The following is a 15,021-nucleotide window of genomic DNA, read 5'->3' on the forward strand; positions in this document are numbered from 1 at the left end:
CGGGCAAGAGCATGCCACCTGGAGCCATTACCCAACCGTGCCGTGGTCAGATCCACCGCACCAGGCCTGGCCAGGGGACCAGGGCAGAACCTCTTTCTCATCGCCAGCAGCACTGGAGAGGACACAGGCCACCCTCCCTCCATCATACAAGCAGCTGCCAATATCTACCCACCCATCACTCTGCTGGGGTCTCCCACATGAGACAGACTTGTTCTGCGCAGCCCCACAGGGGGAAGCTGTCCAGATGCCCCCTGGAAGGCAGTGGGCTGGGACTCAGATGACGAGAACACAGTCCTCAGCTTGGGTGGTAAGGTGGTAAGGACCCTCACTGCTGTGGGTCCCAGACTTCTGGAAGGCAGCTGTGAAGCTAATGAGGCTATGGGTCCCCTACCAGCATCACCGGAGGACCCTGGGAGGAGCCCGAGCCCACGCCCTCCCTCCTGACTGCAAAGATGTGGTTCAGTGAACCTGCCTCCCTCGGAGCCCCTGCCTCCTCATTCCCTCAGCCATGCCTGTGACTTGAGGGAGGGGAAGACAGAATCAGAGACCCAAGGGAAGGTGACTGAGGTGGCAAGGTACCCAGCAGGGGCCAGGGTCTCTGGTGCTCTGGAAATGCCTCACTCCACTATGCACAACTTTGGGTCCTTAGAGATCCTAAGTGGCCCTTGAGATACAGAACTGAGTTCTGGGAGCAGGAGACCTGCCAATGGAGGAACAGTAGGAGCCACAGGGAGAAAGGGAAGTGGCCGTTGCCTCTGGGTACAACACATAGCCTGAGGACCTCTTCCTGCCCTATAGATAACCCGGAGAGCCCCCTTCTCTGACACACAGAAGCAGAGGCAAGTCTTGCATCGGGCCTTGTAACTCCACTGGGCTCCTGCTCACGTTCACAGGTCTTCCGCAACTCCTGGGTTGGGTGCTAGGCCTAGGCTGGGATTAGGAGGAGCTCTTGAGAGCTAAATCCCAACACGGGAAACAGGTACAGAACAGAGAAGTGACCTGACCTAGTCCACACACAGCTCCCTGGGCCAGATCTGGAGTGGGAACGGCAGGGAGAAGCCTTTGGAATCCGAGAACAGGAACTCTGCAGCCACGGCCCAGGAGAGTGCAGGAAGGCACTCACACAACCTTTACCTTGGGACTAAAGGGCCCTCATCAGACACTCTGCCTCTCACCAAGAATGCTCCATGAGTTCCCAACTGTTCAGAGAGGGGGATCTGATATGCACATCACCCCAGCTTCTTGGGCCTATTAATTCCCCAGGCCCACCTGGGGCAGCTGGAGCCTGGCTTCCAACTCCATCTACGGCGAGCACCATGAGCCCTAAGATCAAATTCACTGCAGATGGTAGTTGGCTTTCCAGGGCAGCCCTCGGGGGCTGGGTAGTGAAAAAACAGACACAGCAGCAGCAGCAGCAGAGGCCTCCCTCACTCCCTCCGGGGGCCAGGGTCTCCCTCAGTTCACTCAGTTTCCCAGTATCCCCTCTGTTCTGACCAGGAGATCAGGGACAGGGTAGCCAGAGTCCATCCATCCTAGTCAAGTCTGAAGGCTGTGGCAGGAGGACGAAACAGTGCAGTCTCCCCACATGGAGACCATGCTGAGGAAGTCCCTCTCCTGGAGGTACCCCGTGAGTCAAATAGGTAGCGGTGGCCTGAAGGGGGCCACAGACTTCTGGAAATAGGGAAGAGAACAGGGGTCCCTGACAGGAGTTAAGCACCTAGACCCCCAACCTGAGTCTCTCCCCGACCCAGACTACAAGGGCTCAAGACCCTGACACATGGTGGTCCCTCACCTCCATCACAGGCCACTTGGCTCTCAAACCACACCATGTCCAAAGGGCAGAGGCCCAGCTCCTTTTTTTTTTTTTTTTTTTTTAAGATTTTATTTATTTATTCTTGAGAGAGAGAGAGAGAGAGAGAGGCAGAGACACAGGCAGAGGGAGAAGCAGGCTCCATGACGTGGGACTCCTTTGACGTGGGACTCCCTTGATCACGCCCTGAAGGTAAATGCTTAACCGCTGAGCTACCCAGGCATTCCCTCCACCCCCTCCCCTGCCCCCGGCTTTTTTTTTCTTAAAGGCAGATAAGAGATTCGTATTTTATCCTCCTATGACAGGCCAGCAGCACCCAAGGCCTTCTGCAATGTCCAGTCCTGCTCCACTGCAACCATTTCAGGTAGCTCCTCACCAATGGAGGGGGCAGGGTAAGAGAGGGAATCCAACAGAATCATGCTCCACCATGTTGGGCAGGTACATAGCAGGGAACCTTCCTGAAGGAGCCTACTTGTCCCCAGAACCAGGTGAGAGGGGCTGAAGTGTGGCCTGGAAGATGAAACAGAGGTGGGGCCCTCCAAGCCTACAGGAGGGCCTGCTGGATGGCTCTGGAACAATTCCCATCCTGTGGGCTGTGGGACAGCTGTTGCCACAGCTGGCTGACTGCTGACTGGCACGGGTACTGTATGTACCGTGAGTCTGTGTGTCTGACGTGGGAGGGGTGAGGTTGGGGGCTAGGATAGGCGGTCACCTGTCAGGGATGTCACGTGAATCCTGGTCCCCAGGTGCAGCAGGGAGGCTCCTCAAACCCACTCTTTGACTAGAAGCCACAACCCCATCCATCGGCTCTATGTGTGTGTAGATGATCAGCTCCAACCATAAAGGAGGGACACGAAGAGCCCCCCACTGTGTGACACCAACTCTTGAGTTTGGGGAGCCCACCTGGCTGTGATGGGCGTCTCTGTGAGAGCTGAAATCTGTGACTCAGACCTGGGGACCAGCAGGGGGGGCTTCGCATGGGCCACACAACACCTGTGCCCACATACACACCTTCACCTTGCCCGTGCTTTGCAGAATGTGCACTAGGGCCGATGCCATCTCCTCCTTGGTCTTGGCACTGAGGATGGGCTCGAGGGCGGCACACAGCCCCAGGTAGTGGTTGGTGATGTGCTCAGCGAATTCCTTGTACATCTCCATGGGCAGAATGGTGATGGTCTGGTAGCGTGCCTTGATGCGGATCATGGGTCCGGGACCCTTGGTGCCCTTGGGGTTGGGTGTCACCACAGGGTACCACTTCTCCACAAACTGCCGCCCGGCTACGGAGGCGGCTGGCAGGCTCACCAGGCCCAGGTAGCTGTTGCGCTCCTTCTTCTTCTTCTTGTCAGTCTCCCGGTACAGGTGCACGGTGACGGTGCGCAGGGGTGGCAGGTTGTGGAACTCAAAGTGCTCGCCCCAGAAGACATTGTCGGTCTTGAGCTTGCCTGTGGTGCGGGCATAGAGCACGTCGTCCAGGCACAGTTCACACAGGTACTTCTTCTTGGCCGGCAGGTCCTTGGCCTCAATCACCCACAGCTTTAGGATGTGTTCCACACGCCGGCTGTTGTCCTGCACATGCACAAGGGGGGCCGTGGTCACCGTGGGGGCTGGGGAGAACTCTCAGGCCCAGGACAGGCCCAACCCCAACACGGCAGTGGGATGAGGCAGAAACAGCTCTGGAGTCTGGCAGACAAGGGGCTGGGTCTCTGCTCTGCTTTGTACTAGCTTACTGACCCTAAGCATGTGACTTAACCTAAGCCTCGGGTCCCTTCTCTATGGAACAGGAATGAAACAGAGCAATAGATCAAGAAAGAGGCTGGCACAATGCCTGGCACGTAGCAGGTGACTGTGCCATTTAGCAGCTCTCTGTAGTTTGCTGGTCTGTAAAATCACTTAGAAGGTGACCACAGTTAAGACCCCTTCTTTAGTGAGGTCACAGTGACCAGGACTCATCCCGGGCCCTGAAGGCAGTCATGGAGGCAGCCATGGAAGTAGCCAATTACAGTAGGGGATCTGTGACCCTGATGGCAGAAGCCTGTGGGCCCAGCAGCCTAGGTCAGTGGTGCCCCTCTGAAGGAGGCAAGGGTCCAAGCTGGAACTGGATGCATAAGGAATCAGCCCAGGGACGGGGGGGGACATGAACTCCAGGCAGCAGGGCACACCAGCACCCAAGTCCCTAATGGCCCCACACCTCTGGCCCAGCCTCGTCAGTGTGCGGCTTCAAGGATGGAGACCTACAACCCGAGTCACCTTGGCCCACTGGAGCTCCTCCTACACGGCCCAGTGCCACGGCCCACTTGGGGGCAGCCCCCACCCCCCATCGTAGCCCACACCACAGGTCCCCACCTCTGTCCCTCTTGTCAAAGTCTGAATCTGCTGTGGGTCCAGCCTTGGTCCTCCCTATCTCGGTGACGGGGGTCGCAGGCTTACCTTGTTGGGGTGTACTGCTCGCCGAAGGTTCTCCATCCACTTATCCCGCTCAGCTGCCGATCGGCAGGAGAAGCACTTGCTTCCTGACGACGTTGTCACCTGCAAGGGACAGGCAGGACAGTGTCAGAGAGGTGGGGACCTCAGCCACCAGGTCTGTGACGCAGCCACAGGAAGGGGCAGAACAAGGCTCACAATGACTAACTACATCTGCAGGTGCTGCCCTGCGACCCGAGGTCCCAGAGCAAATCACCACCAGCAGGACAGCGCAGACCCGCACCAGTCGGTGGCCGTTCCAAGCTCCCCACCCCCTGCCTCTGCGCCCCCGTCCACAGGAAGGTATCTTTCTTCTTCCAATCTCACTCCCAGAGATGGGAGGAGAGAAGGTGTGGGGCTCCCTGCCCAGGTCAGAGGGCAATGCCTACCCCAAACCTCCCTCCACAGTAAAACCACAGGCAGAGGAGACAACCATGGGTAAGCACCAAGGACTGCTTCAGTCCCCAGCTGACATCTTCTGATAGTTATTTTTTGCCAAATAACAGTGACAACAGTGATGGGCACAGAAACTTAACATTTTTCGGGGGGAGGGGGGTACCACACTGGAGAAATGAGAATTGGGTTACCTACATGTGCTGGGCCCTGGGGTCCTCCTGCCTGGAAGCCTTACCCTCCCCCATCTGACTGTTGCTCATCCTTAGGTCTCCTCCAAGGAGGGAGCCTGACCCACACAACTCCTGCTCTGCTCCTGCCATCCCCAGCATCACACCAAGGGCTCTATAGGGGGAAAGTGGACTCCTTATCCAACCGTTCAAAGGCTTGCGCAAGCCACAGCACCCCCTTCTGTGGACAAGCAGACAAGCACCATCTTCAGCCGGTCCCAGGCTAAGTCAGAGCCTGGCTGGACCAGGAGTCTTAAACCAGAAACGGCACCAGTGGGCATGGGGTGTGGGGCAGGTGCCAGGCCCCACTCCATTCCTTCCCCAGGGCCAGGGGTGCCTGGAGGTTATCCCCAAGTAGCTGATTTTCATTACCAGGCTCATTCCTCTATTAGAGAGCTCCCCTAATCATGCAAGAGTGCTGAGAGCAGGAAGCTTCCCAGAAACAGAGGTGGGAAGAAAATACGAATAATTGGAGAAGCAATTAAGAACTCCCAGGAACACCTGCAACATTAGCTGCCATGGTCCTGGTTTGGCCTCAGGCTTGCTGTGTGGCTGCTAACAACTTCTTGTCCACTCTGGGCCTCGGCTTCCCCATCTATCGTGAGAGTCTGGGCAGGTAACCGCCCTGCACAGGTTGCATAGCGGTCCCTCTGCTCTCAAACCACAGGTCACAGACAGCGCAAGAAAGTTTCTGGCTCTCATTATGCAGAAGGGAAGTCAGGCCCCAAAAAGGGAGTGCTCTCCACTACCCCACACTGAATATAAGGGGTTTCTAAGGAGGAGCGAGCAGGCTCTGGGGCTTAAGCAATTCTATCCAGGCTTTCAGTCTTCACCCATGGGGACCTTGTGCCCCCAGGCAGGGATGACTGTGCTGGCCTGTCTGCAAGGAACCCACAGAGCAGGAACAAAGCCCCCCATCTCCCAGCTCCACCTGGTCTCTTAGGAGCCAAAAGCTAGGAGTAGATTCCAGCCTTTCCCCCAAAGAACCTGGCCCCTGCTGAACCTGGCCACAGAGCACTCCAGAACAGTGTCTGGATGCAACCTGGCCTTGCCAGGACATGACACCAGTACCCCACCCCACCCCTGCTGTGGGACCCACCTCGAAGCAGTAGTCCTGGCCCAGGATGCTGCTGTGCACAGGCTTGATGACCACCTCCTCCTCCATGCTGAGGTCCAGCGCTTCTACCGCGCTGCTGGGGCTGAGCAGGGACTCGTGGGAGCGAGACTCCTTCAGCCTGGGCATCAGATGGGACCTGGGGATGGGGGGTTCTTGTGTCAGACCCAGACTGCCGCTCCCTTCCCCTTCCCCTTCTCCAGGAGGCCTGCCCAGACCTCCCAGGTGGAGACAATCACTCCTCCCAAGAAAGGGGCATTCCAGTGCTGGAGTTAGAGACCCACCAGGCCCTCTTCTTCACTGAGGGACTCTGAGCAAGCGGCTCAGCCTCTAAGGGAGCAAATGGCTGAGAATCAGGCCTCTGCTTAGGAGCTGAACATCAGTACCGAGTTCGGGGAAGGGTCCTGGCCTTGGAAACCCATAGGAACCAAGCAACCTTTCCCACCTCTTCTCCTTGGCCCTCGTCTCCCTCCCAGACCAAGTAGTCACCCACTTGTTAAGAATGTCACTGTCCACAGAGCCCTTTCTCATACAGCATCCCACTCCATGCACCAGCCCAGCTCAGGGCAGGACAGCCAAAGGGACTTCTGCTGCTCCCCCTTACAGATGAGGACCTGAGGCTCAACTGGGAAAGGATGTAGCAGTCCTTGCATGGTACCCAAGATGCCTAAACTCAGACAGGGTCCAAGATGCTGGAGGCTGGGGGCCTAGTCACGGTCAGTTGGCCCGATGCAGGCACAAAGAACAAAGGTAGTTGGCCACCTGGTGCTCAAATGGAGCCCACACCTGGCTTTCAACCCGGGTCCACTGCTCACTTACTGTGTGGCCCTGCGCAAGTCACTTCCCCCTCTCTGAGCCCTAGTTTCCTCAGCATATCATACGGAAAACACCTCATATGGCACCTGCACCAGTGCTGGGCAGAGTCCTTCTCAGAGAGGTGAATGTCCTTTCCAGAGCCAGTGGCACCCAGTAGTGCCCCACTGATGCCCCTCCCACAGCTGGGACCTGAGGCATGGAGGACTCCTCTGGCACAGAAGCTGGGCAGGCCCTGCCCCTACTCATGTCCATGGCCCAAACCCCTGGCACTGGCACAGGACCCACCCTGGGCTTAGCCCACCTAGACCTCCTTCCCCCAATACCCTTGCCTTTCAGTTCCCGGCCTCCAATGGCCCAAGGCTCAAGCCATCATTCTCTTCCTGTCTCAGCAAAGACCCCAGCTCAGGCAGGAGGTTCTGGCAGGGCACAACCCTTTAGCTCACATTTCCATGACCACTGGAGGTAAGGGGGAACTGAGGCTCACTATATGGGGGCTTAGGAATCCAGAGATGAGCCAATAGGCCTGCCCAGCCAGCCTTGCAAGCTGTGATAGGCCACCCTCCACACCCCAGACTCTACATGTCCATGCAAGCGTCTTCTCTAACATGGAGTTAGAGTTAGTGCCATGCCAGGCACTCCATGGGAGTCAGCTGAAACTGGGATCCCAACCCTTGGGAACCCCATAGCCTGATGAAGAGATCCAGTCAGCCTCCCCACAACTGTTCCCTCAATGCCCAGCAGGAAGCTAGCATAGGTAAGGCTCAGATCACTCGGGCTTAACTGATGCGTTCAGGCAGGCCTCCTTGAGAGCTCCAGGGGAATGCACAGACCAGAGGGAGGCTGTGAGGCAGGCTGAGGTCAAGTCCACTGGCACATACAGTGACACTGCCTCTGCTCCTCCAGCACCCTCTCTCCAGGAGGCAGCTGTCACAAGTACACACCATGGCCTGCCACATCACTCAGTTCTGGGTGCTAATAGGCACCTTCCCTTGACAAGCTCTCCAGGCCCTGCTCCAACGGCCCATTCTCCGCCCCCATCACAGCACTGACCTAGGCTGTGGCTGGGCCTGTAGGCCCCTCAGCTCCAATATGCCACCCTGGGCCGCCCACACCATGGGGCAAACTCCAGGCCTCCCTCCCAGAATGGGGCTTCATATGTCAGTTCAAGAGATCCCCTGCCCCAGCTGCTGGGAAGAGTCACTCCGCCTAGCAAGGGCTAGAACCCACAGCCCCTTATACTTGCTGTCCAAGACTGAAAACCCAGCTGGTAGGCCAGGATCAGACTGCTTTCTAGGCCAGCCTGGAAACCCCTGTCAGGTAAGGATGCTGGGAGGGCAGAGTGGGGACCCAGGAAGTACAAAGGGAGGAGCCCCAGCCTCCTGCCTGAGGCGTCTGAATGAGGTAGCTGGGGAGAGGAGAGGGAGTCATGGTTCAGTAGACTGGTACTACCCAGGGAGAGCCAGGGGGGGCTCTGGTTTTACAGCCTGGGAGCCCAGCAGGTCCAGCAGACCCCAAGGCAGCCACAGCCTAGAGCCTAGATAGAGCCTAGAGCCTGCAGCTGCAAAACCCTCCCCCCTTCCTTCCTCACCATCCTGCTCCATAGACATGCCCCAGCTGGCCCAGGAATCCCTGGGAAGGTTCCCAGCTGAAGAGACAGCTATGGGGAAACTCACAGTTAAGGCAACCTGGCTGCAGCTGGGCAGCTGTGGCCCTCTCAAACTCCCCTGGGCTTCTCCAGGCTGGGGGACCTGGAGCAGAGGCTGTACCCTCATGCACCTAAACTCACTGGGAGAAGGAGTGGGGGGCAGGCGGCACCTGGGCCAGCCATTAGCTACTCCAAGGTCTGCCAGGCTGTTTCTGCACAATAGATGGCCAAGCCAGGCAGCCTGGGCTCCCAGATTCACACACAGACATATGTCCTTCCTGCTCAACTTGGGGACTACTTGTTCCTCTCCTTCCCAAAAGGCTCCTGGCAGGAGAGCAAGGGACACATGAGGCTCAGGGGGAGCTACTCTGCTGTGACACTGCCAGGGCAAAACCTTCCGCAGAGGTGAGTGTGCCCCTGGTGGTGGCTCCTAAGATGACTGAGGCTGGGGAAGGAAAAATGGTCACTTGGTCACTTCCTGAACCCAGCAGGATCAGCAAATGGCCTGAGAACCACCTCCTCCAGGAAGCCAGCCCTGTCCCAGGCCTGCAGGACCCCCTAATGCTCCACACCAACCCGCCGCATCAGCCCTTCACCCAGCCCTGCCTATGCCCCAGGACAGCATCTGAGGCCAGCATCTTGCTCATCTACAGGCTGGGCAAAAAGCCCAACAAGACAGGGAAGGAGGGTGGAGGTCACCACAGACTGCCCAGGCTCCAAGGGGACAGTGAGTAAGCTCAGTCTCCCTACCTAGGAAGTGCAGTAAAAGGTGACCAGGTGCCAGATGCTGCCTTGCTCCCACTCCCAGGTGTCCTGCCCATAGGCACCTGCCTCCATTTAGTGCAGGGCACCCACCTGCTCACTTTCACATCTCTTTTACCAGGACTATTCATTTACCCATTTTACAGAAAGTGAAGGGGCTCAGGGAGCAGCAGTTACAGGATCTGCCCAAGGCCCTGCTGTAACGGGATTGATCTGGGAGCCCTGCCCATGGCTGCCTTGTGTGGTGTGGGTGGCTGGGGCTTGATGCCACTGTACACAGGGTCTCTGTGTCCCCCAGTGCCTGCATCAGGTCCGTTCCTTCCTGCCATTCCATGGCAACCCAACACTGCCACTGCATGGCCCCCTCCAGTGCCCAGCCATCTGATGACGGCTTACCTCGATGACCTCCTTGGTCCCTGGAGACCACAGCCACCACACCAAAGGGCCTCTACACTGCTGCGGCCCAGGTCCGAGCTCATCTCACAAGCACCCTGGCAGGGACACCAGAGGACTACACTGGGCTCAGAGACGCTGGCTAGTACAGATCTCCATCGGGCCTGTGGGCTCCATGCATCTGGCCCTCCTCACCGGGGCAGAGGGGGCACCCCCGCACCAGGCCCACAGGAAATGTCACAGGTATCCCTTTGCTGAATCCTCACAAGGCCAAGAGGCAGATACGGAGCTCACTTCCACTTCACCGGGAGAAAACAAACCTGCTCCAAGTGGGCAGGCACTGGGGCTCACATTCCTCCTAGCCCTCCTCCAGACCTCAACCCCAGGGAGCGGGGGAACTCCCTTATCTGAAAAAGGAGGATCTTGTTTCAAGCAAAAATCAACAGTTAACGAGCATTTACTGAAAAAGTGCTATCAAGAGGATCTTCAGAGAGGCATTTCTCAGGCCTTGGAGCCCAGAAGAGGGGTTTTTGGTCAGGAATACACGGGATCCAGTATCAGCCCTGCTGGCTGGGGTCCATCTGCCTGCTCCACCTCACCCTGGGCTGCTCTTCCCCAGGGGTCACAACTCCCTCAGGCAGGCCTCCCGGCATATGCCGTCCCCTCATCCTCTCCAACCTCCAGCACTCAGCATCAGCACACCCTCCTCCACGAAGCCTTCCCAGATTCCCAGGAGACAGCAACCTTGCCAGCAGTCCCAGCAACCTGATAGTCATGAGGCTATGCTGGGAAGGTCTATCACAGACCATCTTCCTCCCTGGCTGGGGGCTCCTAGTGGACAGGGCTGGGTCTGGCTCAGAACCAAAATTCAGGGCCCCCAAGCACCTAGACCAAAGCCCCAGTATCCCAACAGCCAAGGTCAGCTAAGCTCTGGAAAGGAGGAGCTCAGCTGGGATGAGGGCAATCCTCCTGGAGCCCTCAACCCAAGTGATTGGGAAAAGGGACAAAGGTGACCCAAGCATTGGTCATCATGGCAGCTGCCTGCTCAAGGTCAGGTGCCAAGAGCAGCATTCCAGTGCTCACCCAGAAATCTCTAAGAAATGTCCCTGCTTTGGCCTTGTCCAGTTATGGGCTTTGTCCACGTCTCCCAAGGCCAGGAGGCTCCTTGTACCCTCCAAGGCTGCACCTCCCACCACTGCTGCATTCCTCTGAGACGTCCCTGAGTCCTAGACACAGCAGATTCTCTAGACCCTCAAGAGACCACAGACACTAGAAGCCCTGCGTCTCCTCCCCAACTGAGGCCGTTCGCTCAGGCCTTTTACCTCCATGGCATGGAATCCTCATACTTCCTGGGAAGGGGATGGTACCATGGTTCCCAGGTCAGAGACGGGAGTGCCAAGGCCATAGGGTAGGGAGACCTGCACTGGACTCCCCTGCTCTGGAGAGCTGTCTTGGCCACGGCCTGGGGGGCAGTGCAGGGCCTCTTCACCAGCCTTCTCCATCTGGACCACAGCAACACCACCCTACTGGATGGGCCTCTCTACCCAACATGGCATCACTCCCACCCCTCTGCTGTTCCCTCACGGCCTAAAGAGAATCAAATCATTGTGCCTCAGCCTGGTGTCCAAACCCTCACTGAAATGCCCTCTTTTCTACCACCTCACACCACACCCTGACAACTGACCTAGACTCTCCTCCCCACTTGGTCCCTGGTCCTCCCTCTGGGGCCCTTTGCCCATGCTGCTTCCTGAAGCCCTACTGCCCCTCCCTGTGCTTCTCTGCCTAACAAAACCTTTCTTTTTCAGTTGAGGCCCAGCCCAAATGCTGCCCCCTCCACCATGCTGCCCTGGTCTCCCGGGGGCAGATACGAACTCACACCCAGGCCATATGGCCGAGCCCCATATTGCTCTCCCACCTGTCTCTTCACTGGAACCTCAGGACAACCCACCAGGACTAAGGCACTGCACCAGAGAGGCCGGGTGGCTTACCCAAGATCATGGGGGTGGTGAGCAGTGGAGTGAGGCCTCAACCCCATTTAGCAGAGTCTAAGGCCAGCTCTATCAGTGCCTCCACCACCTTTCCATCACCCCACAGGTGGCTGAGCAGCCAAAGGCCATGGCCAGCTGACCTGCTCACCATGACCCACTCATTCTGGGTCCAGGTGGAAGACCCAGGGGGGCTGGCGAGGGTGGGACAGCCCTTGCCCAGGAAATGTGGGCATGGCACAGGCACGGGTGGAGCTGCCATCGGAGATACAGCCAAGCGCCAACAGCAGCTCATTGTGAGGGCCAGGGAGCAGGAACAAGAGGACATTGTCTCAGCTCCTGGGCCACAGGCTTATCTGATAGCCTTCTAGCCAACCCACGAGCTGTTTATCAACTCCAGCCTTTTTTCTCTTCAAAGGTCACTAACACAGAAGTTTAGCAAATTCCCCATTATTTCAAGGAGGGAGGAGACCCCAAAACAAAACTCGTGATAATTAAGCAGTCCTATCTGACACGGGGAAGATGTTCCCAGCTACAGGTGGGGTGAGTTGAGAGGTTGCATAGCCTGGAAAATGAGGTTCAGAATCTGCTTCCAAGTCTCAAAGGGGCAGAGGGAGTTGTCCTGCACACCCCAGAGGGTAGAGCCAGGACCAGGAGAGACCGACCGCCACTCAGGCACAGCTGTCTCCAAATAGGCCAGACTGGTTTGGTTTTAAAGCAGTGAGCACCCTATCTGCGGGAGTGTGTAAGCAGGAACTGGGAGCCCCTTTAGGTACACTGCAGAGGGGATGCCTGCCCTCCTGGAGGATGGCTGGGTAACAGGCTGCATGCGGGCATAGTAAACCCCATGAGGGGGCCACTTGAGCCCCTCAGCCTGTGACTCCTGAGCATAGCATCTCCTGACCCAATTCCCACTCCTGTTTGTGTGGTCCACTGCCAATGCCCATGGCCACAACCAGGCCTGGAAGGGGTAGGAACCCTGGACAAGGTTGATCTCAATGGAGGAGGTGACCACCTGAGGGCTGGCAGGACTTGTGGACTCTGGAGTCAGGTCAGAACACGTCAAGCTCTCTTCTGCCCGTTACAGCCAGGTGGTCCAGTGAGCTGTGCTGGAAACCTCTGCCCACAGTGGACAGAGCCCAGCACTGAAACACAGGCCGAGGGTGCCAACGTTCTGGGAATTGAGTGGCAAGACACAAACAGGGCAGCGCCCCGCCCGGCACATCCAGCAGAGCCATTTCTCCCCAGGCCCAGCCTTGTCCTGTCGGCCTGGGAACCCGCTGCTGAGAAGGCCAAGGCTCACTCCTGGCCCAGCTGCTGTCCCAGGGGAGTGGAGAAGAATGCAGCTGCCTAGAGGCTCCCATGGCCCAGGGGAGACAGAGCCTGTCCTTAAAAGGCAGGGAGACTGGCTGCCCTGCCTGGGAAGACTTCCTGGGATGACAGGGCCTGAAGGCACGGTCCCTCTTGGCCCAGGGTTCTCTCAGTCCAAGGCAAGGGAGCGGGTCCTAGCAATCACTGGAACCAGTGTGACCCCATCTTCACACACAGAGTGAGCCCTGGGCTGGTGATGCCTGGTCTCCAGTCTTCACCCTGCCCCTGGGAGCATGTGCTTACCCTCCACACTGCGGAGCTGACCTGGCAAGGGAGGGTCCACACTCTGGACACCAAGATAGGAGAACAGGACGGCTCCTCATAGGCTATGGCTACAGTGCGGCCCAAGGCCTGGCTCCTAGAAGTGCCCCACAGATGCTGATTTAATGATCAACACTGCTGTGGCCTCCTGGACTTAACAGCCACTTAGTAAGCACCTCCTGTGTGCCCAGCTGTGTGACAGGTATTTCTACCAAAGTGGATCCAATCATAGCACGGCCTTCTCCCAACAGCCCCGCACAAAAGGCAGCATCACCCTAGCAGAAAGGGGGAGCAGGAACTCAAATAGGTTTGAAGAGCCTCGGCGCACAAGGCCACCTTTCCCCTACATCCCCCAGTTAATCCAAAGAGTCTGATGAAGGGAACCTGAAGACACCAGAGGAAACAGGCTGAGAGAATGGAGTGGCTTGGCCAGGTCACAGTCCAAAAATGAGAGCTGAGACCCTTAGACCCTCATCACCATCGTCTGGCCAGTCCTCAGGCCCTCACCAGGAGGGAGACAAGAAACCTGGTCGGGGGTCCTCGGCTCCTGTACTGGGCAACCCTTAGCCTGCCTGTGACCCTGGGCCTCCCTTTCTGTGGACCCACAGACTTGGTGCAGAGCAGCCCTGAACAAGTTCCCTCCTCTCTAGGAGGGGTCTCCTCGCTTGCTGGGCTACTTCCAAGAGCGCCGTGGAAACCCCAACATGTCAACAACCCAGGAACATAATGGACCAGATACTAAATACCACTAATGCCTCCCACCACCACCTACAGTGCCTGCAGAGTGAAACCCTGTTGCTGCCTGTTGGCGATTTGGGCCACAATTGGGCTGAGACCAGGGATGTGAGGGCTGCTGGTTCTGGTCCAGCATCCTGACCATACCTTATCCTCACCCTTTCCAGTGTGATTCTGTAGTCTAACGGAGTTTTCAGGAACACATTTACCTCACTTATTTCTTTTTTGTGGGGTGGAGGGGGCAGGGGACACGCAGAGTGAGAAGAAACAAAAAACTTTCCGCCTAATCCCCCAAGTCATCCTGCAGCCTGAATAATTTCAGGTTTTTAATCAATAGCTGTCAGAGTTGTCAAATTACTTTGGGGACCGCAAAGCAGTTTTTAAACATTCATAAACCTCAGCAGAACAGCGAAGTGCCCTGAATTTTAAAAGAAGAGAATCTGAGGAACACTCATTGAATAGGATGAGATCTGGGCAAATTGAAAGTGAGTTGAGGGCGGCCAAGTGCCCCTCCTGCCTCTGAGTGGGGACAGCTCTCCGGCCTCTTCCCTGGTCCCCAGGAGAAACTACCAAGACCCTGGCCAGGGTGCTCAGATTAAGGAGGGTGACCCCTCAAAACCCCGAGCACCCCCTGCCTCCCCTAGGAAAGCCCTCCGAGCTCTGACCCCAGCCTCATGTTCACTACAGTCCCCCAGGACCCCAGACGCCACCCCACTGCACGCTAGCTGGCCCTCTGCCCGAGTGTCCTTCCCACCTTCTCCACTTGGACAACTCTTGAGAATGGTTCAAGGCCCTGACTGAGGTATTCCCCCCCCTGCAAGCACCGTCTGCACCCCTCTCCTCCTCACAGATAAGAATCTACCCGTCCATCCCCTTGGTCCCACAGATCACACCACCGAGGATGAGACTGGTTTCTAACTGGTTCCCCAGCAACTCCCCCCCACCGCCACCCCCTGCCCCAGCAGCAACCATAAATACCTCTAACAGCTGCCTCAGGCCCTGAGGGACTCATGACCCAAGCGAGGGAAAGATGATGAAATAAAAAA

At 57.3% G+C, this 15,021-nt stretch overlaps 1 protein-coding gene across 1 annotated transcript in view; it reads right to left on the reverse strand.

Moving 5' to 3' along the window:
• DAB2IP (DAB2 interacting protein) overlaps nucleotides 1-15,021 on the reverse strand; it is a 120,413-nt gene that overhangs the window by 18,778 nt on the left and 86,614 nt on the right. Inside the window, 3 exon segments of the mRNA XM_038549475.1 lie at nucleotides 2,822-3,376; nucleotides 4,238-4,336; nucleotides 5,993-6,146. Of these exon segments, the coding sequence (XP_038405403.1) occupies nucleotides 2,822-3,376; nucleotides 4,238-4,336; nucleotides 5,993-6,146 (808 nt within the window).

The sequence above is a fragment of the Canis lupus genome, chromosome 9, assembly GCF_011100685.1.
Source record: "Canis lupus familiaris isolate Mischka breed German Shepherd chromosome 9, alternate assembly UU_Cfam_GSD_1.0, whole genome shotgun sequence".
NCBI lineage: Eukaryota > Metazoa > Chordata > Mammalia > Carnivora > Canidae > Canis > Canis lupus.